Here is a 24,653-nt window from a genome sequence, read left to right on the forward strand (position 1 = left end):
CTATGCGAAGACTATCTCAAGTTGCTGCGAGCCAGGGCCACTCTAGTTGTGGAGTGTGCTCCGGCTTCCCCTTGCGGTGGCTTCTCTTGTTTCAGAGCATGGGCTCTAGGACTTGCGGGCTTCAGTGGTTGTGGCACCCTCCCCTATTTTGAGCCACTGTTTCCTGAGTACTTCAGCGTCAGGAACGGAACTTTCTCCATTGATAACTCATCTGCTCCCCACAATGTTTCTAAAAGTCACATGCTGATGTCACCGCCCTTTTTTTTCAATAGTTTTTTTTTTTTTTTCTTTTGGCTACACTGTGACTTGTGGGATCTTTGTTCCCCAACCGGGGATCGAACCTGTGCCCTCGGCAATGAAAGCACAGAGTCCTAACCACTGGACCACCAGGGATTTTGTATTACTTCCACTTTAGAGATGAAGAAACTGTGCGCGAGGTTCCCTGTGGGTGAGAGGCAGGCCTGGAGCGCGAGGGTGCCGCGGAGGGCAGGGCTGTGGGGTTGTGCTCCAGCCGGGCCCCTGACGCCTGCCTTGGCAGCGAGGAAATGTTTCTATTCAATGCTGAGCAAGCCCGTGAGGCTGCAGCTGATGCCCTGCTTATGCAGACAATACACCGTGTGGCTGAGAAGCGTGGGCCGATTCGTCCAAGGTCACACAGCCGTTGACCCTGGGCTGGGGTTCAACCTGCCTCAAACAAACCCCCTTCCCTGGCTGGCCTGGCCTGATTGGGATGGGCGGTCTGGGACGTGGTGTGTGAGGGGGCAGAGTGAGGGCTCAGGGGGTACAGTGCCCCCCCCTTTCGCTTGGCAGCAGGCGGTGTTGGCCGTCGCTGGACAGTGAAACCCACTGCATGGCTTTGGTGGTTTCCAGAATCCCCCCTGCATCCCAGGGCCTTGAGGGCCAGCCAGAGAGAAACCGGCTGAGCTTAGCTTTTAACCTAGGTTAGCCCCGACTTTTTTTGAACAGGACTGCCTGCCCCACCCCCTGAGGAACTGGTGTTTGGTCTAGGAGACACTGGTCAGGCCCATGGTCCCCCAGACATGGACTCAGTTCCCCCGTGACCCTCCCTCAGGGGATCCTCTGGCCTTGCTAGGGTCCACATCACTGCGTGGCCTGGCTGGCAGATCCACCTGCTGAGTGGCAGGAGCACTTATTAGGCACCCTCTGTGTGTGTGCACCCAGTCACTCAGTCATGTCTGACCCTTTGCAAACCCCATGGACTGTAGCTCACCGGGCTCCTCTGTCCATGGGATTTTCCAAGCAAGAATACTGGAGCGGGTTGCCATTTCCTACTCCAGGGGATCTTCCCGACCCAGGGATTGAACTGTATCTCCTACATTGGCAGGCAGATTTTTTTACCACTGAGTCTTCTGGAAGCGCCACCCACTGTGAACCATCCACTAAATAAATACTTGTCAGAGGCTGAATTTAATTCACTAAAGGACCCTACTCTATGGTCAGCCCAGAGGTAGGCCCTGGGTGTATGACAAGATGTGGCTCTTGCTTTCCTGGGACACACACAGTGTGGTGGAGAGAGTCTTCAGAAAACCACCTGAGACCCCTGCAGCTGGCAAACCGTAGTTCAAGTGCCCTGATGAAAAGTTCCCAGGGCCCTGGGAGGATAAAAGGGGGGTTGGGGGGAGCCTGGCTCCCACCAGGGAGGAGGACTTCTTGGAGGAAAGGATGTTTGTGCTGAAATGAGAAAGATGAGAGGAGCCCTGCAGGGGTCAGGCGTTGAGGTGCAGGTCTCCCCGTGCCCTCCTTCCCTCTAACGTTACACCCATAACATGCCAGGACGCCCTGGCTGACCTCCTCCTTTTTAGGTGGGGCGGGCAGGCTGGGCTGGGTGGTCCCTGCCACTCCCCGTGTCTCTGGTCCTGCAGGAGCACCCTCCAGCCGTGAACCACCTGGACTCCAGCAGCAACCCGTCCTCCACTACGTCCTCCACGCCCTCCTCGCCTGCGCCCTTCCCAGCGTCGTCCAACCCATCCAGTGCCACCACGCCCCCCAACCCCTCGCCTGGCCAGCGGGATGGCAGGTTCAACTTCCCAGGTACCACACCTTGGGGCTTTCTTGGGCCTGAGGGATGGGGTTGCATGTCCCTTCTCTGCCCATCCTGGCTGACTCAAGGCCAAACCGTCTCCACTGCTAAGAGCAGTAGCTGATCACTGAGTGTATCACCATATTTAAACCTGCTGTGATTGTACCCATTTTACAGATGGGGACACTGAGGTTCAGAGGGAGTAAGTGGCTGGCCCCAAGCTGTAAGCAGCAGAGCCGGGATCAAAGCCAAGTCTGCCTGATGCAAAGCCTGGGTTCTTGACCTAGTCCCCAGGCTGCCCTCCTGTGTGTGGGGTGGCTTCTCGGGGGTATTGTTCGCTTCCTCAGGGCTTCTGGGCTCCTGAGAAACAGGGCAGGCAGCACTGAGACCTGAGGCAAGCCCAGAAGGCCAGGGCGAAGGAATCCGGGGCTCTGTGGCTTACCTGCTCTGTGTCTGGACGAGCTGCTTAAGGGGGCACTTCTGTTCCCTTTTCTATAAAACAAGAGACTGTGTGAGGCTGGAGTTAGGTTATCCCCACTGTGTGGGTGAGGCCGTGGAGTCCACCCATGGGTGTGTGCCAGAGCCGAGCTGACCTCTGACCACAGTCCTGGCTGCCCTGGGTCTATAGGGACAGGGATCCCGCCACTCGGCCAGGCCTGGCATGTCCCACCTCCCCAGGGAGCAGAACAAAGCCCACTGGCCCCCTTCAGGACTAAGCCCCAGCCCTGGCCTCCCAGGCAGCCCCTCGAAACCGGTCTTGGCCCTCAGCATGTTTCAAGCTCAGGGAAGGAGGGCAGCTGGGCTGCCCCAGTTTGCTCCGGGCCCAGCCAGGCTGGCTGCCAGCTTCAGCTTGTGGACTCCAGGCCTGGCCCCACCTGTCACCGGTCCCCAGGGTTCCAGGCCGAGGAGGACAGAGGCATGGCTTTTCCTGTGCCAGGGGACCCCTCTAGCCTCATCTCCCCAGGGTCCCAGGGACTTCTTTTGGGGGTGATGGTGAGATTTTTTAGGAATCTTTCTTCTTTTTTGCCTTAACATGCATGTGGCTGGCTATCTCCCGACACTAATGCATCGTCCCAAGCCCGCCCCTCCCTCCTGCGACCCAGCGATGGCCACGTGATTACACTCCTCTGTTCTGCTCTGTCATTGTGTTGCTCTGAAACCAGGCCTTTTGCTGAACCTCCTAGTCTGAAAGGAAAGAAAAGGCTTTTTCTGAAAGGAGGGGCCTGTTGGAAAAATAAGAGTCACTGAAAAAGTCCTTTGTGTGACATCAGCCAGAGCTTCTTAGCTTCCCTGATGTCCTGGGCTGGGCCCGCGTTGTACGCTGCACAGAGCCCTCTCTCTCTGGTCATGGGCTGGGCTGGGCTGGGCTGGGCTGGCAGTTAACGTGGGATGGGACCTCCTCCTATAGTCCACCCGCTCCATACTGTGCGGGAGCACATCCGTGTATGTCTGAGGCTAACCCTGGAGAAAGGTTGTTTTTTGGATGATGATATTGAGTGGCGGAAGCCTCAGTACCTCCAGGTGTGAACGTGGGCTAGTGGATTGTCCCTTCTCCTGCACACAGCACTGTTCAGTGTTTCAGCATCTTGGTTTTTCTCCCCATTCAATTTTGCCCTCCTGGGCTTATGTGCAGTTCACAGAGGAGAAGGCGGCCAGGGAGGTGAACTGAATCGGCCAGGGCTCTGCAGCAGGGTGGCCCCCGAGACTGGGTCTCCAAACCCCAGTCCTCCAGTGCAAAGTCCCCTTACTCCTGGGGGCTCCTGCCGGCACCCACTTTCTCCCAGCTCTTTTCCTCCTTCCTGCATGGAGCGCCCCGTCCTGGCCAGGCCCACCTGGGACAGAGCAGGTGGGGCAGGGGTGCCCCAGCCTTATAACCAGCCCCTCTCCCCCGGGCCCCTGCCTCTGTTCCCGCTCCCCGCGCTGCGTTTGCTATCCTGTGTGTGACTCACCTCCTCTTCTGTTTAAAGCTGCCTACTTCATTCATCATAGACAGCAGTTTATCTTCCCAGGTGAGTCCGTCGCATGGTTCCACTAACTGTCCCTTGCTGTGACCCTCTCTGTCCAGCCCTCTCCCTGAGGACCTGTGTCTCACACCCATCTGCTTTGAGAGCTGTCTGTTGAGGGTGGGCAAGGGGGCAGAGTCAGTAGCCTTGAAGCCAGCCCTTCACAGGGGCAGTGCCTTACCACGAGGACCCTTGGCATCCACCCTCCCCTGCCTCTTTGCAGAGGCTGCATGCAGGCAACTTGTCCAGGGTCACAGCCAGGAAGAGGTGGAAACCCAGTTTGCAGAATAAGGGGAGAGGACCTTTTGCTGATGCCTTATGAGCATCTGACAAGATATCATCTTCTACATGATGGCAAGGAAACTACTACCCTTTCTTAAAGAAGGGGATGCCAGTTTGGGAAGGTCTGCAGGCTTCATTTATTTGGCGGGTCTTTCCTTCTAGAGCCTTGCTGCACAGCGCCATCTGCTGGCCATTGTTGGAAATGCCTGCTGTGCAGAAAGTTGAAAGAAAACTTTTAGTCAGAGGTTCTCATTCATTTCCTTCCACAGAAATTGTTTTGCACACCTACTATGTGCCAGCCTTTGCATTTGACCATATTCCTGCCCCTAAGGAGTTTATACTCCTTAATACTTATTTCTCTAATTGGAGGTGACAAGCAATAGTATAAGTAATCTGTGGCTTTAATTCTGAGGTTAGTCATATGAAGGTTGTGTGTTTTAGATGAAGACTGTAGTTATTTTCCCCTGGATTAAACGGGCCTGTCTTGAACTCATGGTATTTTGGTAATTCCAGGCCTTCCTATTCCCATCCCAGCTCCATTAGGGGAGTGACTGAGAGCATTTGTTAGCTCTTATAGGTGGTTTCTCAGGCTGTGCAGGCTGGCTGGGGGTAGGGCCAGGCTCCCTGAGCTGCCTCTGTGGTTTCACACCCATTTTTTCCCGTGGTTCCCCTCCAAGAGCCTGCCTGGTTACTGCTCTAGGCTGACATACAGGGGAGTACCCTTGAAAGCTTTGGGAGAACGTGGCTTTTCTTCTAGAAGGGTCCATCTTGCTCTGAAGATGTTGGGGGCGGGGGGAGAAAGGAAATACAGTTCTATTAAAACAAACATGGACACATTTGGAGCAGAATACAAATTACACTTTTTTTTTTTTTTTAAACAAATTACACTCTTAATGTTTAAGGAAAAGTGTGAAGCTTCAGAGGCATTTTGCCTCCCCCAACTTGGGGTGCTGTTTCTCCCCAGACTCCCATCTACCCCATGTCACCCTGTCTCTGTCCATGTATTTTCCTTCTGTGGAAACATTTGAGCAGCGTTGGGTGGGTAGGAACATCAGGCTGCCTTTGACAGTCTGCAGACACAAGATAGTGGTCTCTGGGGGAACCTTGGCAGAGACTTCCGGGGTCTAGGATTCCCCAGAAATTGCACATACAGGATGTTGGGTGCATGTGTGCATTTCTCTGATTAGAAGATCCACGGCCTCTATCAGACTCTCCCAAGTCTGTGAGGTCCCAGAAATATTGAGAGGGCTTCCCACGTGGTTCTAGCGGTAAAGAATCTGCCTGCTAATGCAGGAGATGCTGGTTTGATCCCTGGGTCGAGAAGATCCTCTGGAGGAGGAAATAACAATCCACTTCACTATTCTTGCCTGGAAAATCCCATGGACAGAAGAGCTGGTGGGCTGCAGTCCATGAGGTCTCAAAGGGTCAGACACGACTGAACGCTCAGGCAGAGATGTCAAGGAAACTTCAGGGATAGCCTTGCGGAGAGTCCAGAGGGAGGTGAGGGAGGTTTGCTGGCTGATGGGAATTCTCTTTGTTGTAGCAGACAGGGAGAGGCCCTGATTAGCTCCAACCACTGCCACCTCCAATCTCTTCTTTTGCTACAAAAGGGGGTGAAGGGTCCACCCAGCCCTGAGGCTGCCAGCCTCTCCGAGTGCGATGAGAAGTGACCAGAGAGAACAGAAAGAAGCCGGCAGCAGGAGCAGCCACGGGGAGGCGGGGAGAGTTGGCTTCTGCCACACTGGCCCCTCGCTGGGGTGACCGTCTGTCCAGTATTCCCCGGATGGGGGGCTTTTGGTGCTGAAACTGGGACAGCCACCGGCTCAGGGGTCAGTGCCAGCTGCCCCATCCCGGGGTCCCTGATGTGTGGATGGTGCATTTCTGTCTCCCCAGAGGGCTGCTCCACCAGCCACCAAAGCTGGAAGCTGAGGGGATGGGGCCTCTGGCTCCCACCCAAAGTGCCTGCCAGGCACCGGTGTCGCTAACGAGCCAGCTGTGAGTCTGGCCTTGGGCCTCTGCTGGCCCGAGGGTCTTGCCGCCTTCAAGGGTTGTTGCAGCCAGCAGCCCCTGCCTCAGAGGTGAGGAGGAGGGTCCAGCCCACATGTCCAGTCAGTAGGAGCCCAGTTGCTTTTACCACTTGCTTGTAGGGGCCTCAAGCAACTGAGAAGTCTCAGCCTCCACCCTGCCTGGAGTCCCTGCCCAGGGCAGAGCCGTGTGGGAAAAACCAAGTGCCGCAGAGGCTTCGTCTGCGTTCTGTTTAAGGAAAAGCTCGTGGAAGTGGCCCCAGAGCCTGCGTGCGGCCCAGGGAGGGGCTGCTGGGGAAGCACCCCTGCCCTGTGTCTCCGGGGGCAGTGGGAACGGGTCTCATGCCTCGTATTTTTTTTCCGTTTCCTCCAGACATTTCGGCATTTCCACAGGCAGCGCCGTTCACCGATGGAGCGGACAGTTCCCGGTAGGCATCGTGCACTTTCTCCTCCTTGGGGACTTGCTAATGCTGGACCCACATCCCTGACCACCTCCTTCATCTACCTTTATTAATTTTTCTTTACATTTTATTTGATATTGGAGTATGGGCGATGAACAGTGTCGTGATAGTTTCAGGTGGCCAGCAATGGGACTCAGCCATACATATTCCGTGTATCCATTCTCCAACCCCCAGCCCCAAGCGCCCCTCCCGTCCGGGCTGCCACATAACCCTGGGCAGGGCTCCCTGCGCTCTACAGCAGGGCCATGTTCCACCTCCACGTTTCAGTCTCTGACCCTCTAATCACCATGGACCTGGGCAGCCAGATGGAGCACTCCCTGGGCTAATTCACCCTGTGATCCAGTTAACTCAGCCACAGGGTTTTATTTGCCTGCTATCAGCGCAGTCAGCATTGGGTGGGCTGCCTGTGCAACAGGAGCTGTCTAGTGACCCAGGAGGGCTGGGCGAAGGGCACTCAGCCTTAGAGAAGCCTGATAATACAGCTCCTGTTCATGATGCTCCTTGGGCATCAAGGAGCCCTTCTCGGTCAGGCCACGCCGAGCTCTTGACTCACCTTGTTGTGTAGAGTTCTCAGCCAGGTGTAATGTAGGTGTCATTCTCGACATCCAGATGAGGGAATCAGCTCAGAGAGGTTAAGAAATCGCCTTAAGTCACAACAGCTTAGCGAGTAATGGATGCAGTCCCCAAGTAGAATTCCAAATCTTGTGCCCGTGCTTGGAACCCCGTACTAGCTGTTGGATTTGAAAGGCCCCTGATGGTCACTGTCCACCCCTCGGCCCGCACCACCCTCAAGTTCAGCCTGGGGAAGGCCAAGGCCAGAGAAGGGAAGTGGGGTCTGGCCTTCGGCCTGCTGTGTGTTTCCACAGCATCCAGATCACCTTCCCCCGTGGCCAGGTGGGTCAAAGGAAGGGTCCAGGCCTGGCACCCCTTTGTCAGACCTCACATGGGGCGTCCCCTGCCCAGCTGGGAGCCGAGTGGCCCAGCCTCGAGGCCTCCTTGATAAACCCTGTTTTACTCTTAGGTTCGACGACCAGCCAAAAGCAGATGTGTCGGAAGATCGTGAAGTGGAGGTGAGTGATGGCGACACGCGAGCCGTAGACGGAGCATCTCTTTCCTCTCTCCCCGGCTCAGTGCGTGGAGGCGTCTGGGAGCGTGTGGGCTGCAGGCTCTGGCGGGCGCCGTCCCCAGTGCCCACCTGCTGCAGCAGACGCGGGCAGTGTGCAAGGCAGTGAGGGCAGTGAGGAGTGCCGCGAAGCAAGCTTCCTTTTGCTTTTCTGTGTTTTGAGGCTGAAGTAAGCGCTTCATTCCTGTGGTTTCCACCTCTAGCTGAGAGGCCTGGGCCCAGCCCAGGAGACTCCCCCTCAGTCAGGGGTGGGGCCAGGCAGTTGGATGTTATCAAAGATCCCTGGGTGATTCTGATTGTAGCTGGGGCCAAGGACTGCCGCCTTGACCCCTGAACCAGGGTCACCTGCGCCTGGCAAGTGTGGTGACTTATGGAGCCTCAGCAGACTGATTTATTCCTGCCCAGAGGAGTCACGGGCTTCCCAGGTGGTGCTAGGGGTAAAGACTCCACCTGCCAAAGCAGGAGATGCAAGAGACATGGGTTTGATCCTGGGTCAGGAAGATCCTATGAAGTAGGAAATGCCTAGAAAATTCCATGGACAGAGGAGCCTAGTGGGCTGGGTCCCAAAGAGTCAGACAAGACTGAGTGACTTAGCACAACACAGCACACAGAGGAGAGTCTCAAACTCTGTTTAAACAAAAGCATAGGACTTCCCTGGTTTTCCAGTGGCTAAGACTCTGCGCTCCCAATTCAGGGGGCCCAGGTTTGATCTCTGGTCAGGGGACTAGATCCCACATGCTGCAACTAAGAGTTCGCATGCTACAACTAAAACTCCTGCATGCTGTAACTAAAAACAGAACAGAAAAAAAGATCCCACATGCTGCAACTAAGACCTGGTGCAGGCGAATAAATAAAATGAATAAATATTAAAAAAAAAAAAAAAAGCATATCCAGAAGGGTGAATGTTAGTGTTCTTCCCCAGCGATTAGGAATTGCTCCTAGGTGCGTCTTGGAACATTAGCGAGAAGAAGGGCCACACTCTGTAGTTTGTGGATTAGGACATTGAGACCGTGTGGTGCTGAGTGACCCGTCCACTTTGCACATGACATCTGCACAGAGCTGTGACTAGAGCCCAGGCCTCCTGACCCCAGACCCCTCTGCTCCCCGACCTGGTGGGGGTCCTGGGGGAGGGCAGTCACCTGCCCCCAGGTCTGCCACCCTTTTTATTCCCTCCTCCTCTCCTTCCAGGCCGAGGAGCCTGAAGCCGGCAAGTCAGAGGGCGAAGACGACGAGGACGAGGTGGACGACCTGCCGACCTCCCGCCGGCTATGGCGGGGCCCCATCTCGCGCAAGGCCAGCCAGACCAGCGTGTACCTGCAGGAGTGGGACATCCCCTTCGAGCAGGTGGAGCTAGGCGAGCCCATCGGGCAGGGCCGCTGGGGCCGGGTGCACCGTGGCCGCTGGCACGGCGAGGTGGCCATCCGCCTGCTGGAGATGGACGGCCACAACCAGGACCACCTGAAGCTGTTCAAGAAGGAGGTGATGAACTACCGGCAGACGCGGCACGAGAACGTGGTGCTCTTCATGGGGGCCTGCATGAACCCGCCCCACCTGGCCATCATCACCAGGTAACCCGGCCCCGCCCCCGCCCCTTCCCCGGGGGCCTGCTTATTTGCATGCCACTGGAGGGCGTTTTCATGTAGAGCGATCCAAAGGAAAAAACTGGGACTTCGCTGGCTGTCCAGGGGTTAGCACTTCGCCTTCCAGTGCAGCAGGTGTGAGTTCAATATCTGATCAGGCAGCTAAGATCCCACATGCCTCAGGGCCAAAAAGACAAAGCCTGTTACACAGAGGGAAGTAAGTCAGAAAGAGAAAACCAAATATTGCCTATTAATGCATGTATATGGGCTGGAGAAAAACGGTCCTGATGAACCTATTTGCAGGGCAGGCGTGGAGACACATAGAACACAGACTTGTGGATGCAGCGGGGGAAGGAGAGGGTGGGACGAATTGAGAAGACAGCACTGACATATGTACATGACCATGTGTGAAATAGATGGCTGATGGGAAGTTGCTGCACAATACGGGAGCTCAGCCGGGTGCTCTGTGACAACCCAGGGGGTGAGACGGAGTGTGGGTAGGAGAGAGGCTCAAGAAGGAGGGCGCATATGTATGCTTATGGCCGATGCATGGTGCTTTATGGCAGAAACCAACACAGCATTGTAAAGCAGTGACCCTCCCGTTAAAAACAAATTTTCAAATACTGAAGCAATATGGTAACAAATTCAATGAAGGCTTTAAAAATGGTCCACGTTTTTAAAAAATCTTAAAAAAAAGAAGAAACCCCAAAAATGGAGTATAACTTCCCCATCATATAACCCCATTGAATAAATAAATAAACGAAAGGATACCTAAAGACAGAGAAAATTAAAATAGTCCGGAAAAGTACAAAGTGAAAACCAGTTTCCTCCCACCCTACCTGGGTGCTTCTGTAAACAGATGCTTCTGTAAAAACGTGGGTACTATAAACAGTTCCTTATCATGCCTTCCATTTGAATCAAGGAATTTGTATACACTCATGTTTTTAAGGGCTTCTCAGGTGGCACTGGTTGTAAAGAGTCCACCCGCCAATGCAGGAGACGCTCAGCATCTCTCAGACCCCAGCCTCAGCGCTGTCCATCATTCAGCCTTCCGTCTCTCTCTCTCATCCACCCAGTCCCGTGAGAGATCTGAGTCTGCTTAAAGGGAATGTGGCACTAGTGGTGAAGATCCTGCCAGCCAATCAGGAGACATGAGACGTGGGTTCAGTTCCTGGGTCGGGAAGATCCCCTGGAGGAGGAAATGGCATCCCACTCCAGTATTCTTGCCTGGAGAATCCCATGGACAGAGGAGCCTGGTGGACTACAGTCCGTAGGGTCACAAAGAGTCATACATGACTAAAGCTACTTAGCACATACAGTAAAAGAATGAAAGAACATTAACAAAACATTTAACATGTTTTATGTTAAATGGCTGGAACATGGAAAAGTAACCATCAACTGATACTCCAGACCCTGAAGGTCAAGGAATCTTATCTCATTGGCGATGGTTCCTAAAAACTAGCCCCTTCCTCAGATGGCTTAAGTCAACTTCTCCCTGGAGCGGCAATGAAACGACCCATTCTCTCTAAGTCCTTCCTCACTTCAGGTTTTGCTTTAAATACTTATGTATTTATTTGGCTGTGTCGGGTCTTAGTTGCAGTTCACGGGATCTTTCATTATGGTGTGCCGGCTTAGTTGCTTCATGGCCTGTGGGATATTAGTTCCCTGATCGGGGATCGAACCTGAGTCCCCTGCATTGCAAGGCGGATTCTTAACCACTGAAGTCCCTCACCCCAGGTTATAGGAGTCAGTACAGGTAGGGACTCCAACATACAAGCCCCTTTTCTAATATAATCACTCTGACACCCCGATAGCCGCCCCCGCCCCTGCCCCTGCTCCAGGGCACATTCTGCCTTGTCATAAAAAACCCTGTGATCAGAAAACAGCATGATCATGAAAGTCATCATGGAGCTCCCAGAGCCCTGATGCTGCCCGGTCATAGCCTGAAAAGGCCAGGTTCTTCCCTGGGTGACTTTGAGTGGGCGAGTTCCTGCCTCGAACCACGAGAACAGGTAGACTGCTCTGAATGTCTGGCTCAGCTGGTAAAGAATCTGCCCACAATGTGGGAGACCTGGGTTCAATCCCTGGGTTGGGAAGATCCCCTGGAGAAGGGAAAGGCTACCCACTCCAGTATTCTGGCCTGGAGAATTCCATGGACTGTATATCTTAAAGAGTTGGACACGACTGAGCAATCCTTAAACTTAACTTAGTGAACTATTTCCTGTTGTATGGTGGGTGGGCTAGAGATCTCAGGGGATGTGTGTTCTTGCCCATTCGGGCTGGGCCCCTGTAGCAATGAGCATCAAGGGGACTTCCCTGGTGGTCCAGTGGTTAAGACACAGTGCTTCCATGACAGGGCAGTGTTCAATCCCTGGTCCCCATGTGCCATGAAGTGCAACCAAAATAAAACAAAGAAGGAATGGCGTCAGGCTGGTCAAGAAGGATTCTGGCACCCAGGGTCCAAGGGATGGAGCTGGTGGGCACAGCTCTCCCCGGTTCCAAAAGGGCTGAGGTCAGGCTGCACGGGGCCCCAGATCTCTGCCTGACCCTCCACTCTTCACAGCTTCTGCAAGGGACGGACGTTGCACTCGTTCGTGAGGGACCCCAAGACATCTCTGGACATCAACAAGACCAGGCAGATCGCCCAGGAGATCATTAAGGTAAAGGTTCCAGAGGTCCTAGCTGTCCCCCGATCCATCTGCCGGTGTCAGGCTGGCGGTGGTGGCTGTTCTGTCTCCCCCTTTGGCTGGGGTGCCTCATGGGTGGGACCCCCATCTCCTTCCCTCTTTCTTTGTCTTGTCTGCTGGGAGCTGAACACACTGGAGAAATGCAGTGAGCTTTAAAGACAGATGGCCTGAGTTTGAATCTTGGTGATACAGATACAGCTGTGTGACTTCGGGCAGGTCAATTAGCCTCTCTGAGCCTTGGCCTCCTTCCCTGTAAAATGGGGTTGCCTGTGTCACCTCCCTCACTGGATTTGTGCAAAGATAAACTGGGATAATCGTGGAGAGAGCATTGAGCCCTGGGCCCCTAGCGCTTGGTGAGAGTCTTTTAGAATTGATTCAGGCTTGGGGCCAGTGTTCTGCCTTAAGGTTCCTGAATCTAAGTTTCATGCAGACAAGCCCTCAGGCTCAACTCAGGCAGCCTTTTTCTTTTTTTGCTTCCATCTTTTCCAAGTAATTAAACAAAAGTGAAAGAAACGCTTTTTTGTTTCTTTATTTAGCAGCAGACAGGGTCTGAGAAAAACTCCATCAGGGCTGGATGGGCTTCCTCTTCCTGGTTCTTGTTTTTGCAGAAAAGCTTTCTCTTCCCAGCTCCCACCAAGTTTTTGTCCCTGTCCTGTCTTCAGTTTTGCTTCTTTTCTTTTTTCCTCCCTCCCTCCTTCCATCCATCATGTGTGCGCATCATTGGAAAGGAAAAGATAAAAATCTCAGTGACATTTAGGAACACCGAGATTTCTCCATGACATCTCCACATAGCAAAACGAACGCATGGGCTTACCCTGATGGCTCAGTGGTAAAGAATCCACCTGCCAATGCAGGAAACGCAGGTTCAATCCCCGAATCAGGAAGATCCCCTGGAGAAGGAAATGGCAGCCCCCTCCAGTATTCTTGCCTGGGAAATCCCATGGACAGAGGAGCCTGGTGGGCTACAGTCCATGGGATCAGAAAAAGAGTCACACAAAAAAAGAGAGACACAGCTTAGCGACTACACAACCACAAATGAAAGCATTAAACTTTTGCAGCCCCTCCCCCGCCAAACCAAAATATCACATGTACGCCTTCATCTTTAGTCTGTCTCATCACAGAGAAGTTGAGGGGAGCTGCAGTGTTATACCTACTCTGTGATATCCTCAAACCTGCTGGGGCCTGCTCCCCCAAACTGTTGTGTCTCCTTATTGTCGGGACACTGGGGGAGTCTGGGTGCTGAGTATGGCTGAATTCGGCTGAATGAGTCATCTGGAAGATTCCAGGGTAGAAGTTGCTCAAAGATTTTGGAGCTGCAGAGCCAGAAGCAAGCTCTCTGCTGGCTCATTTATTTCCCCCATCCCACTTCTTCTGGGAACTTCTAAGCCACTTCCTTTTGTATGCATCTCTGATACTTTGAGGCTCAAAATATAATAATGGGGTCTTGACCTTTGATTCAGAGAAGGCCTTGGCAACAACCCATTCCAGTACTCTTGCCTGGAAAATCCCATGGACGGAGGAGCCTGGTAGGCTGCAGTCCGTGGGGTCGCGAAGAGTCGGGACACAACTGAGCAACTTCACTTTCACTTTTCACTTTCATGCACTGGAGAAGGAAATGGCAACCCACTCCAGTGTTCCTGCCTAGAGAATCCCAGGGACGGGGGAGCCTGGTGGGCTGCTGTCTATGGGGTCGCACAGAGTCAGACACAACTGAAGTGACTTAGCAGCAGCAGCAGACCTTTGGTTAGAGGGTTTGGGGGGCCACCCCTGAAGTGTTGTGAAATTACAGGAAGGGAGGAGAGTTTGTGTTCCCAACCTGGGCACTTTCTATCTTGTCTCTGGCTGTTGGAGGCTGTGGCACCTGATTTATTAACAAGGCTCGGAGAGGTGCAGCCACTTATCCCCGGTCACACAGCTGGTCCCTGTTCAGCCCAAGGTGTGGTCTTTGGCTCTTGGTTTGGTTTGGGAAGTGGGCAGATATTTTAAGGGGGATCGTCTTACATTCAGGATGGAGTTTTGGGAGAGAGTAAGTCACCCTTTTTGAAAACTCCCCGCTTCCGTGGTGGGATGACAGCTCTCAGTAGGCCTGAGGGAAGTGGCCACGGTGAACCCCATGCCCTCCCATCTCTTACAGAAGAGCATCTGCCTGTGTACATTCTTCTCTGATGAGCTCCGGCCCCACTTGGTCCAAGCTCTGGGGTCAGCTGAGTTCTGTCTGCTTCTGCCTCGCAGCCTGTTCCTTCTCTTCCTCAATGGGGCTTATTGTTGACCTCTCCCGTCCTCACCCCGAGATACCTTTGAAAGCAGGGAGATTTTTCTCGTGTGAAACACCCTTGATGTGGGAGGTAGGGAGGTGGGTTTGCATGTGCCTCTTTCTGACCTGGCAAGGATGCCCACTTCAATTGTGGCATCATGTACCCCTCTCGCTGTTCCCAAGCTCATCAGGGAACCCGAAAGTCCTCGGTTTGGCCTCGGATGAGAGCATGCCTGCATCAGGTCACCCACGTCCCGCGTGCCTGGCCAGTCAGCGTTTGGTGCAAATAAGGCATTGGTTTGAAATCCCCCAGCCCTGACCTGGCACTTGGCAGATGAGGAAACTGAGGCGCAGAAGTCGAGTCCAAGGCCACACAGTGAATTAGAATCATCTGGGCTGGATTTCAGTCTTAGTCCAGGACTTCTACGGCAGCACGGGCAGTGGGACCACCTGAGCTTGGTGACTCCCTCTGTGGGTTCCGCTCTCTTCCCCATGCCCACCCCAAGCCTTTGCTCAGCCTGAGAGGTGAGGCTAGCCATGCAAAGCCTGATGAGACCTTAGACCCTTGGGTCTTCTGTGATTTAACCCAGAGGGTAGAGACTTCCCTGGAGGTCCAGTGGTTAAAACTTCATGCTTCCAATGCAGAGGGCACGGGTTTGATCCCTCGTTGGGGAACTAAGATGCCACATGCCTCACAACATGGCCAAAAAATTAAAAAAGAAAGAAAACAAAAACGGAGGGTAGCATCACAGTGAACCTTCATATACTTCCTGACCACCCCTCCCCCAGAGCCCCCATTCCCCCTTTCTGCACTTCATCTGAGTATAAGGTGGATGTTGGGCAGCGTGGTGCCGCGGCAGCAGCGCCGACTGGCCTGGAACCAGATCTCAGCAGTCCTGCCTAACCGCTGTGTGACCCGGGGCAAGGGACTTCCTGTTTCTGAGGCTGGGTTTCCTCCTCTGTGAAAGGAGACAGTCACACTGCATAGGGTTGCGAAGGTTCAATGAGGGGCCTGGGGTAAGGTCTCTGGCTCAGGGCCTGGCCCAGGGTAGAAGCTAAGCCATCATCGTCCATCTTCCCTCTGCCCCTGACGGGAGGCTCTCTGTCTTCCAGGGCATGGGGTACCTCCACGCCAAGGGCATCGTGCACAAAGATCTGAAATCCAAGAATGTCTTCTACGACAACGGCAAAGTGGTCATCACAGACTTCGGGCTGTTCGGGATCTCGGGCGTTGTACGAGAGGGACGGTGAGTTGGCCTTGGGCGTCCAGAGAGACTGGGGCAGCGCTGGTGGGCCTGAGGCCTGGGCACTCTTGCCGACGGTGGCCAAGGGGCAGCCTGCCCTATAGGAAAGGCCAGGTCTGCTCTGCTCCTGCCCTTGTGGTTCCAGTTCAGAATCAGATTTGGGTGACCTTGAGGTCCCTCATAGCTCTTAATTCTCAGGCTGACCGCCGAGGAGGCTGGGTCCCTTCACCCCCATTTTCCCTGTATGCTCACTGCCTTGGGCAGAGGACCAGGGTTCCCATCCCCACCGTGTGGAAGAGCATCAGGTTCTAGTTCCACAAATCCTGAAGGAGAAAGGCCACTCCCCCAGCTTCAGGACCCCAGGAGGGAGAGCCAGCCCCAGGCCAGGTTGTGAGCCCCACAGGCCGTTCCCGTCTCCTGCACGGAGATTCCCTCTGCTCTCCCAGGGTAGAGAATCGGCGCCCTCAGGAGCAGCTCCTGGCCAATACTGTCCTTGGCCTGCTATTCTCGAAGAACCTGCTTATCACTCCTCTGTAACATTTTCCCAAAGCACAGGTGCCTTGGCAAGTGCTGCTGTTCTGGGCCATGCATGGGGTTGCAAAGAGTCAGACATGACTGAGCACACACATAGATCAGCCCTGGGGCAGATGCGTGTGCTGCGGGCCTCTTTGCTGCCCACTCAAGGCCGTCTCCTTGCCCTGACTTCTTGCCACCAGGCGTGAGAACCAGCTGAAGCTGTCACATGACTGGCTGTGCTACCTGGCCCCCGAGATCGTGCGGGAGATGACCCCCGGGAAGGACGAGGACCAGCTGCCCTTCTCCAAAGCTGCTGACGTCTATGCATTCGGGTGAGGAGGCGCCTGGCGTCCCTCTTCCTGGGGCTCTGAGGCCAATTGTGGCTGAAACAGAGGGTCCTGCTGGCTACTGGGGGGCAGGGGGGTGTGCTTTGAGGCTGGTTCAGCTGCTTGTTTGGGCCAGTGACCGTGTCCTTGACCTTCCATTTTCCCCACCTGTAAAATGGGATGAATAGAGCTCCTCCCTGGTAGAGCTGTTTCATGAGGACTGAATTAGGTAATTGTATAAAATACTTCAGGGGCCTCCCAGGTGGTGCTAGTGGAAAAGAACCTGTCTGCCAATGGAGGAAACCTAATGAGATGCCAGTTTGATCCCTGGGTCAGGAAGATCCCCTGGAGGAGGAAATGGCAACCCCCTCCAGTATCCTTGCCTGGAGAATGCCTATGGACAGTCCGACAGGAAATGGCAACCCCCTCCAGTATCCTTGCCTGGAGAATGCCTATGGACAGTCCAACAGGAAATGGCAACCCCCTCCAGTATCCTTGCCTGGAGAATGCCTATGGACAGTCCGACAGAGGAGCCTGTCAGGCTACAGTCCATGGGGTCACAAAGCATCAAACACAACTGAAGCGACTGAGCACACACACATAAAATGCTTAACTCGGGGTGTCCTTCTCACCTGTTGCTCCCCAAGGACAGTCTCTAGAGCTAACCAAGAGCTGTCCTTCTGGGAGAAGGGGGCAGCTTCCAGCTGTGCCCCAAGAAGAGCCAGCAGATAGACACACAGAAATGTAGAAATAAAACATGAGCCAGATGCATAAAACCTTCCCTTAACCACATTAAAGAAGGAACTGGTGAAATCAGTTTCAATACATATTTAATTCAGTGTGGCCAAAATATAATCATTTCAGCATGTAATCAGAATAAATTCAGGAGATATTTTATGCCACAGAGCTTTAAAAAATTTGGTGTGTTTTACATCTCAGTTCCCCTCCCCACATTTGAGTTACTCAGTATCCACACGCACCCCCACCCCACCTCCCGCATTGGTCAGGGCGGATCTAATGGAGATGGTCCCGTGCAGATAAGTCGAGAAAGGCTAGGGGACTTGGAGGGTCAGAGTGAGGGCCCCATGCCATAATCTCTTGGAGGGTCCTTTCCTCCTGGGTGGTCTCTTCCTGCCCTTCCCTGTCAGTTATTTCCTGAGCACCTGTATGTGCCAGGCCCAGGGCTGGGCATTCCTGTCACTCCTCAGAGGACCTTGGGTGTGGGTGCCCACCCCACTGAGGTTGAATGGTTGTACCAGGATCTCTGTCCAGAGCGGCGGTGTCTCAGACTTCTCACCACACTGGGAGCACAGGGCCCCGGGTGGACTCAGGGTGGTCCCAGAAGCCTGGTGGGTGAGGAAGGTGGGCCGAGTCCTGGGTCCTCAGGCTGGGCTCCAGGCATCATGGCAGCAGACGGCCCCCACCCCCACCCCTACACCCGACTAGTGTGAGCTGAGTGGAGCTGTCCAGGAGCTCACGCCGTGTGGGGGGGTGGTCTCCACAGGACTGTTTGGTATGAGCTGCAAGCCAGAGACTGGCCCTTGAAGAACCAAGCTGCAGAGGCCCTGATCTGGCAGATTGGAAGCGGAGAGGGCATGAAGCGTGTCCTGGCCTCCGTCAGCCTGGGGAAGGAAGTCACCGTGAGTAGCTGCCCTGTGCTGGGAGAGGGCGGTGGGGCTGGAGGGCCGGTGCCCGGCTGCCCTTCCTTCACCCACCTGAGAAGTGGAAACGCGAGCCGGATGCATGTCAGGCTGGCCTCCGTGCTGCTGGCTAGGAGGCCTGAGAGCTTCCCAGGTGGCGCAGTGGTAAAGAATCCACCTGCCAATGCATGAGACGCAGGAGATATGGGTACAATCTCTAGGTTGGGAAGATCCCCTGGAGTAGGAAATGGCAACCCAGTGGAGTATTCTTGCCTGGGACAAGTATCCTCTGTCCCATGGACAGAGGAGCCTGGCGGGCTACAGTCCACAGGGCTGCAAAGAATCACACGTGACTGAGTACACACACACACACACACACACACACACACACACGAAGCCTATATCCTTCACTACCCCACTGCTAACTTTTAAAAAACAATTGTCTTTAAAAAAAAATAGAAAGGAAATAAAGCTCATGGTTTTCTTGAATTATGAGAAAGATAGTAAAGCCTGTATGTTACTTACTAGAAAGAAGATAATAACAAATTTCACTACCTAAAGGACAAACAGTGGGATTTTGGTAATATCAGATCTTTCTCCTTCATGTCTTTCTCGACTGTTCAAGAACTAGTCAAGATTTCCACAGCATATTTGTTTTCAAGAGGCCAAATCATCATAGGTTTGCTGCCCTCACGTGACTGAATGCCAATAGTGGTTTCTCTGTGTCGCTGTGTGTGAGTTTACCCCGCCTGGCACTGTGGTACGTGAAGGAGTCCAGGGGTGGTGTTTTCAGTGTTAGCCATGTGCTCGTGAGTCAGGTGGGCCTGGAGCAGACAGATGCCAGCAGGGTGTTGATAAGGAGCTCCAGGGGGTTCCTGGGCAGCACGGCAATGGAAGCCTCTGGGGGGACCACCTGGCGCTTGTCCAGGTGAAGTGCTACCTAGGCCGTTGGAGTGTCCCTGCTGGGTCCCCACCTGCCCGGTCACCTGAGCACCTTCTGCCTGGTCGTGTGTGCAGGCCTGTCTTCTCACAGGAAGTTCTCCTGAATTGAAAGGCCAATGGGGGTGCAGTGTGGCTGAGTGGATCTGGAGAGTAGGCGGCAGGAGAAGGGCTTTGCCTTCACTTGGGGTGGTCAAGACAGCTGTTCTGCCGACTCACTGCTGCCCTATGTCCAGTCCGTCTCGTCACTCCCAGCCTCCATTCCTGCAATGCCCAGGCTCCCGCCTCTGTTGCAGCCCTGCCTTCTGAATATCTTGTGTCTCACCTGTCAACACACTGCCTTCTACTTTCCATTCTAAATGTCTGTGATCTCTTTCCTCTGACCTGTCTTTTGGCTTTGTGACTGTTACTCCAGGGAAGTCAAGGAAGGAAGGAAGGAGAGTCAGGCCCATGCTTGTCATTTTAACTGAAAGCGAGAGTGCTCCTGAAATTCAGTTATTTCTCATAGTCCAGCCATGGCTGGTCACCTCAGTGTCGGCAGGGGGGTCAGGGGACCACCAGCTTGGTGGGGGTTGGTGCCCAGGAGCATCAAAGAGACCCTGGGCAGAGGGCCTCAGCTGCGCCTCTCTCATGCCTTCCTGTGGTGTCCCGCCTTGCAGGAGATCCTGTCCGCCTGCTGGGCCTTCGACCTGCAGGAGCGGCCCAGCTTCCCCCTGCTGATGGACATGCTGGAGAAGCTGCCCAAACTGAACCGGCGGCTCTCGCACCCTGGGCACTTCTGGAAGTCTGCTGAGTAAGTACCCCTCAGGGCCAGACCTGCAGCCAGCTGTCTGGGGGAGGGGGTCAACCATCTGCTCTGTCTGCCTGAGACTTCCACCTAGGGAACCCCTAGAGCTGGTTAGCCAGAGGGGACTCATTCCCTCGCCCCAAGGGGTACTGGGATTGTGTTCACCACATTTTTAAAAACTTTTTATTTTATGTTGGAGTATAGCCAGTTAACAATGTTGTGATAGTTTCAGGTGCAGAGCAGAGAGACTCAGCCATGCATATACATGTATCCATTCTCCCCCCAGACTCGCCTCCCATCCAGGCTGCCACATAACATTGAGCTGAATTCCCTGTGCTATACAATAGGTCCTTATCAGTTACCCATTTTAGATATAGCAGTGTATACATATCCATCCCAAACTCCCTAAATCCCCCTCCATCATCCTTCCTCCAGGCAACCGTAAGTTCGTTCTCTAAGTCTGCTGTTCACCACATTTATTTTGGAGACTCTTGCACAGGCTAGTGTCTCCTGTCCTCCTCTATGAAAACCTCCACATCACTGTTACCAGCTCAGTGCCAAAGCTGGGCCCAGGCTAAGGCCCCAACAAGAAGTTTCTGCCTGAAAAAGGGCCAAACAGAGCGTCACTAAAACCAGCAGAGCGGCTGTTGCTTAAAATGACAGTCTCCCAGCAGAGCTTTCAGCCCCCGGAGCAGCCCCCTGTTACTGGGGCTGCATCTCCAGGGTTTAAGTGCCGCTTAGACTCTGGAGGCCCATCCTCCTTCTGTGTAATCATGGTCCTCGGCAGCCTCAGTGCCAGGGTGGTCTCCAGTCCTCTCTTCTGAGTTCTGCCTCCTTCCCTTTTTTCTTTGTCCCTCTGGCTCTCTCTGCCAGATTCCTCAAAAAACAGACGTCTTCCCTGCCCCTGGGAGAATCTGGGGAAGTCCTTCCTTGTTTCGGCCTCAGCTCCACAGCTGCACAGAGTGGAGGGGTGGGCAGACATGGCCTAAACATGGGAAATAGTTCAGCTTTGCAGGCCGAGAGGGAAACTCGAGTGACGGCTCCTGCCAGTGGGGTTTGTGGTGCCCCCAGCAGTGTGAAAAGCAGTGACACAACTGCATACAATCTGTGTCATAGCAGCTCAGCTCTGCTGTTTGTGTGGGGGCAGTCAGAGACCTGCAAGCTCACGGGCTGACTGGTTCTAGTAAAACATTACTTATGAATGCGGAAACTTGAATTTCCTATTATTTCAGGCCATGAAATAGTCTTTTGATTTCTGTCCCCCCAACCATTTCGAAAGGTGGGAAAAAAAAACCAAACAAACATTCTTTATTTGTGGATTGTACAGAAACAAGTGGCAGGTCACATATGGCTGGACTCTTGGACACGATTCATGGCTTTGAACTTTCATTTAAGGTGAAAGGTGCTTTCTAGAAGTGAAATCTCCCACAGCCCCAGAACATGGAGATAGAATAGACTTCCACCACTTCCACAGTGGCTTCTCTCTCTCTCTCTCTGTTTAAAATATTTATTTATTTGGCTGCACCAGCATCACTGACTCAATGGACATGAGTTTGAGCAAACTCTGGGAGATGGTGAAGGACAGGGAAGCCTGGCGTGTCATAAAGTGTCGGACACAACTATGCCGCTGAACAACAGTGGGTCTTAGCTGTGCCATGTGGGATCTAGTTCCCTGACCAGGGATCAAACCCAGACCCCCTTCACTGGGAGCTGGGTGTCTTAGCCACTGGACCACCAGGGAAGTCCCAAGTGGTGCTTCTCTTGATGGGAGTTGGGGGAGAGGGCAAGAGCATAGCCTCCGGAGAAGCTGTACCCAGTTCTCATACCTGCCCACGTGTCTGGTAGTGTCAGTACCTCTTTCTTCCAGAATGAACCAGGTATGGTCTCTGTCACATTTTTTTTTTCACGACTCTAAAATGATCACTTTTTGTGGCCTGATTTGACAGACCTTAGTTTGCCAGGTTGTTTTGAAAATAAACCAAACCGAGCTTTGAGCTGCAGGTGAGGAGAGGCCTAGGCTGGGTCAGCCCAGCAGTAGCTGTGAGAACTTATTGAAGAAATGTGGCAACTGAAGCCCATCATAGGGACAGTCTGAGGAATGATGATATGTGTTGAGGGAATACTGTACCTTATAATGAAGATTCGATTCAGTATTTTGCACTTAAGATGGATCAGAGTCCAATACAAATAGCGGGTGACATGATGTTGCTGTCAGAGTCATGGGTTTTTCCCAGCAACTGCTGGTGGCTACACCACCCCTGAGGTCACATGCCAGGGCCAGGCCTCCACCAGCACAGAGCTGATGGTCTAATTAGGATAAAGACAAGCAGACATGCGCTGTAAGCCCTCCAAGCAGGACGCTGTCTTGTCACCTCTGTATCCTCAGCTCCTAGCACAGTCCCGGGGGTGTAGTAATCACTCAGTAAATATTTGGTGGATGAGGGGGATGAAGGAGGGAATGAGGACAACATGCTGAGTGCCAGGCAAAAACCCAGCCAATGTGGGCACGCTGCCCCCAGGGAGCTTGAGGAAGGGCCTCCAGAAGAGAGGGATCATGGGAGCTGGGTTTGGGTGGGAGCCTGAGACTCTCCTGGACTCACAAGAAGTTCAAGGATCTGATTTGTCAGACCTTGGGCGACTCGTTTAGCAAACCAGGCCCTGGTTTTCTCCTCCACAAAAGCGAAGGCTGCTCTGAGCAGGTGCTGACATTCAGGAGATGATTACAGATTCCCAAAAGGCCATGGAGCCCTGCCTTCTCTTTCCACATGTGGGACAGAGAGTCACAAATGGGGATGTTTCCTGCACAAAGTGATCAGTTTTAGCCTCTGCGGGGAAAGAATGCCAGCATACCTCAACAAATCTATATCAAAGCTTTCTGTTCATGATTTTTACTTCCACACACTCAAGCCTCTAATTCTCATTTTCTCTTTTCTTTTCCATCGATCTTGTTGCTTATTTTTATTTTTGGGGGGTGGTGGATGTGTTGGTCCATCCTGTCATCTTCCCCCTCTCCTGCCATCCTGATTCCTGCGGGCCCCCCTCCACCCACCCACCCACGCTGGGTGTCCATCTCCATCACCTGCTGGACTGCGCTCCTCCCACATCTGGCAAAATGGTTGCGGGTGCTCCCAGGCGCTGGCGGAGCCGCTACTACGGGAAAGGACGTTCCGGTCACCCTGACTTTAGGAACAACTGTCCAGTCCTGGAGGAATAGTGTGTTTTCTGCCGTTTCCCTGATCCCTCTGCCTGTTTGCCTTTAATACTCTGCACATCCTGCTTCCTACTGTCTCTGCATCCAGCTTCCCCTTCTTGGCGTGTGGTATTCCCATAAACAACAGTGATGCTCTGGCGGCTCACATGGCCACTGGAGAGGGCCTTGCGGGCTGTTTCTCTCCCCGGGCTGAGAGCAGACCCACAGAGTGTGGCAGGGCCTCTGTCCACACACCATGGCAGATGATGGCTTGTTCTAGGGTGGGTGAGAACTCAGATTGCTGGCCTGGGTCCCCAGGATCCCCTCTGACTGGATCTTAAAGAAGAGAATGCAGGGAGCAGACATAGTAAACTCCAAGATGTCAGTTTCGATGAGGAGCCATGGGCCTCCTGGTCGACCTCTGTTCAGCATTCTGTGGCCATGTCCCAGGCGAGAGCTTGGGGGAGGTTCTCTATGCCAGGCTCCCTTCCAAGCTTGCTCTGCTGCCAAGCCTGGACTGGAGTGGGGATGTGCTTTCCTCTGTCCACAGTGAAAGAGGGGCCCCTGCCCTGTGCCCTGGCCAGGCCTCAGCCACTCCCCCTGCCCTCTCCCCAAGGTCTCGGGCTCTGACTCTGCTCTCTCCCCTCTTGTCTCTCCTCCTGTAGGTTGTAGGCCTGGCTGCCTTGCATGTTCGGGGCTTTCTTCCTCCTAATCCACGCTCGGCACTGCGACTTCTCCGCCTGCTCAAACAGCGCTGCAGGCACTAACCCAGGGGATGCGATCCTGCCGCCCCAGCCTCTCTGCTGAGACTTTTCTGCTTTGTTTGTTAAAACTGGCCCTCGCCCCGCCCTGCGGCCCCGTGTGTGCCTGAGTAACAGCTTTCCACGGAGGGTCTCCCTAACAGCAGCCCCGCTACCCGGAACCGCCTCCCTGGATGCGACTTCATTTCTCTCTAGCACTTCTGTGGGGCGGTCCCGTCTCCCAACTAACAGCTCAATGAGAGAGATCCCCCCTCTCCTGCACCCCACAACATACCGGCCCTTCGCAGGGTGTGTCCCTGGGACAGGGGGCGGGGTTTGCTTGGCTCTTAACCCACGAGGATCTTGTCCAACAAGGAGTGGAATGATTTCAGAGCTGCCCGCGGTCCCCTCTGGCGGGCTGCTGGTGTGACATCACAAGTTCTATTGCCATGAAAGACACCAGCTGGAACGGGTGTGTCCTCGGCCGCACAGACACCTGGGAAAGTCTTCCTAAAGCTAGGGGGTGGGGCCTGTCTCCAAACAACTGTGAAAAAGCTTCCGGTCCACCCCCCGCCCCCACAGCATCACTCCCCTTCCACCTGTCCTCTGCAAACAGAAAGTACCAGACCCCAAGCCAGCATTTGGCAAGAGTGTGGCTGACAGGTCACACACAGGTCCTCCATGGCTTACTAAACGCATGTTCCTGACCCACCAAGACCTGAATCTGGGTGTCTGGAGGCAGAAGCTGAGAACCTGTATTTCAACCCGCTTCCCAGATGGCCTCGATGCACCCCCACGTTTGAGGACCATTTCTAG

At 53.9% G+C, this 24,653-nt stretch overlaps 1 protein-coding gene across 6 annotated transcripts in view; it reads left to right on the forward strand.

The window, feature by feature from the left end:
• The window catches only part of KSR1 (kinase suppressor of ras 1), a 162,348-nt gene that overhangs the window by 134,056 nt on the left and 3,639 nt on the right, over window positions 1-24,653 (forward strand). For 3 of the 6 annotated variants that reach the window (XM_061142873.1, XM_061142869.1, XM_061142871.1), the window contains 10 exons: window positions 1,884-2,052; window positions 4,009-4,050; window positions 6,724-6,778; window positions 7,833-7,881; window positions 9,123-9,502; window positions 12,078-12,174; window positions 15,569-15,702; window positions 16,416-16,547; window positions 18,046-18,181; window positions 19,780-19,913. In XM_061142873.1, coding sequence (XP_060998856.1) covers window positions 1,884-2,052; window positions 4,009-4,050; window positions 6,724-6,778; window positions 7,833-7,881; window positions 9,123-9,502; window positions 12,078-12,174; window positions 15,569-15,702; window positions 16,416-16,547; window positions 18,046-18,181; window positions 19,780-19,913 — 1,328 coding nt within the window. Of the gene's footprint in view, window positions 1-1,883; window positions 2,053-4,008; window positions 4,051-6,723; window positions 6,779-7,832; window positions 7,882-9,122; window positions 9,503-12,077; window positions 12,175-15,568; window positions 15,703-16,415; window positions 16,548-18,045; window positions 18,182-19,779; window positions 19,914-23,039; window positions 23,121-24,653 lie in introns of all 6 variants that reach the window. The other 3 variants (XM_061142875.1, XM_061142872.1, XM_061142874.1) reach the window with 2 other exon arrangements.

The sequence above is a fragment of the Dama dama genome, chromosome 5, assembly GCF_033118175.1.
Source record: "Dama dama isolate Ldn47 chromosome 5, ASM3311817v1, whole genome shotgun sequence".
NCBI lineage: Eukaryota > Metazoa > Chordata > Mammalia > Artiodactyla > Cervidae > Dama > Dama dama.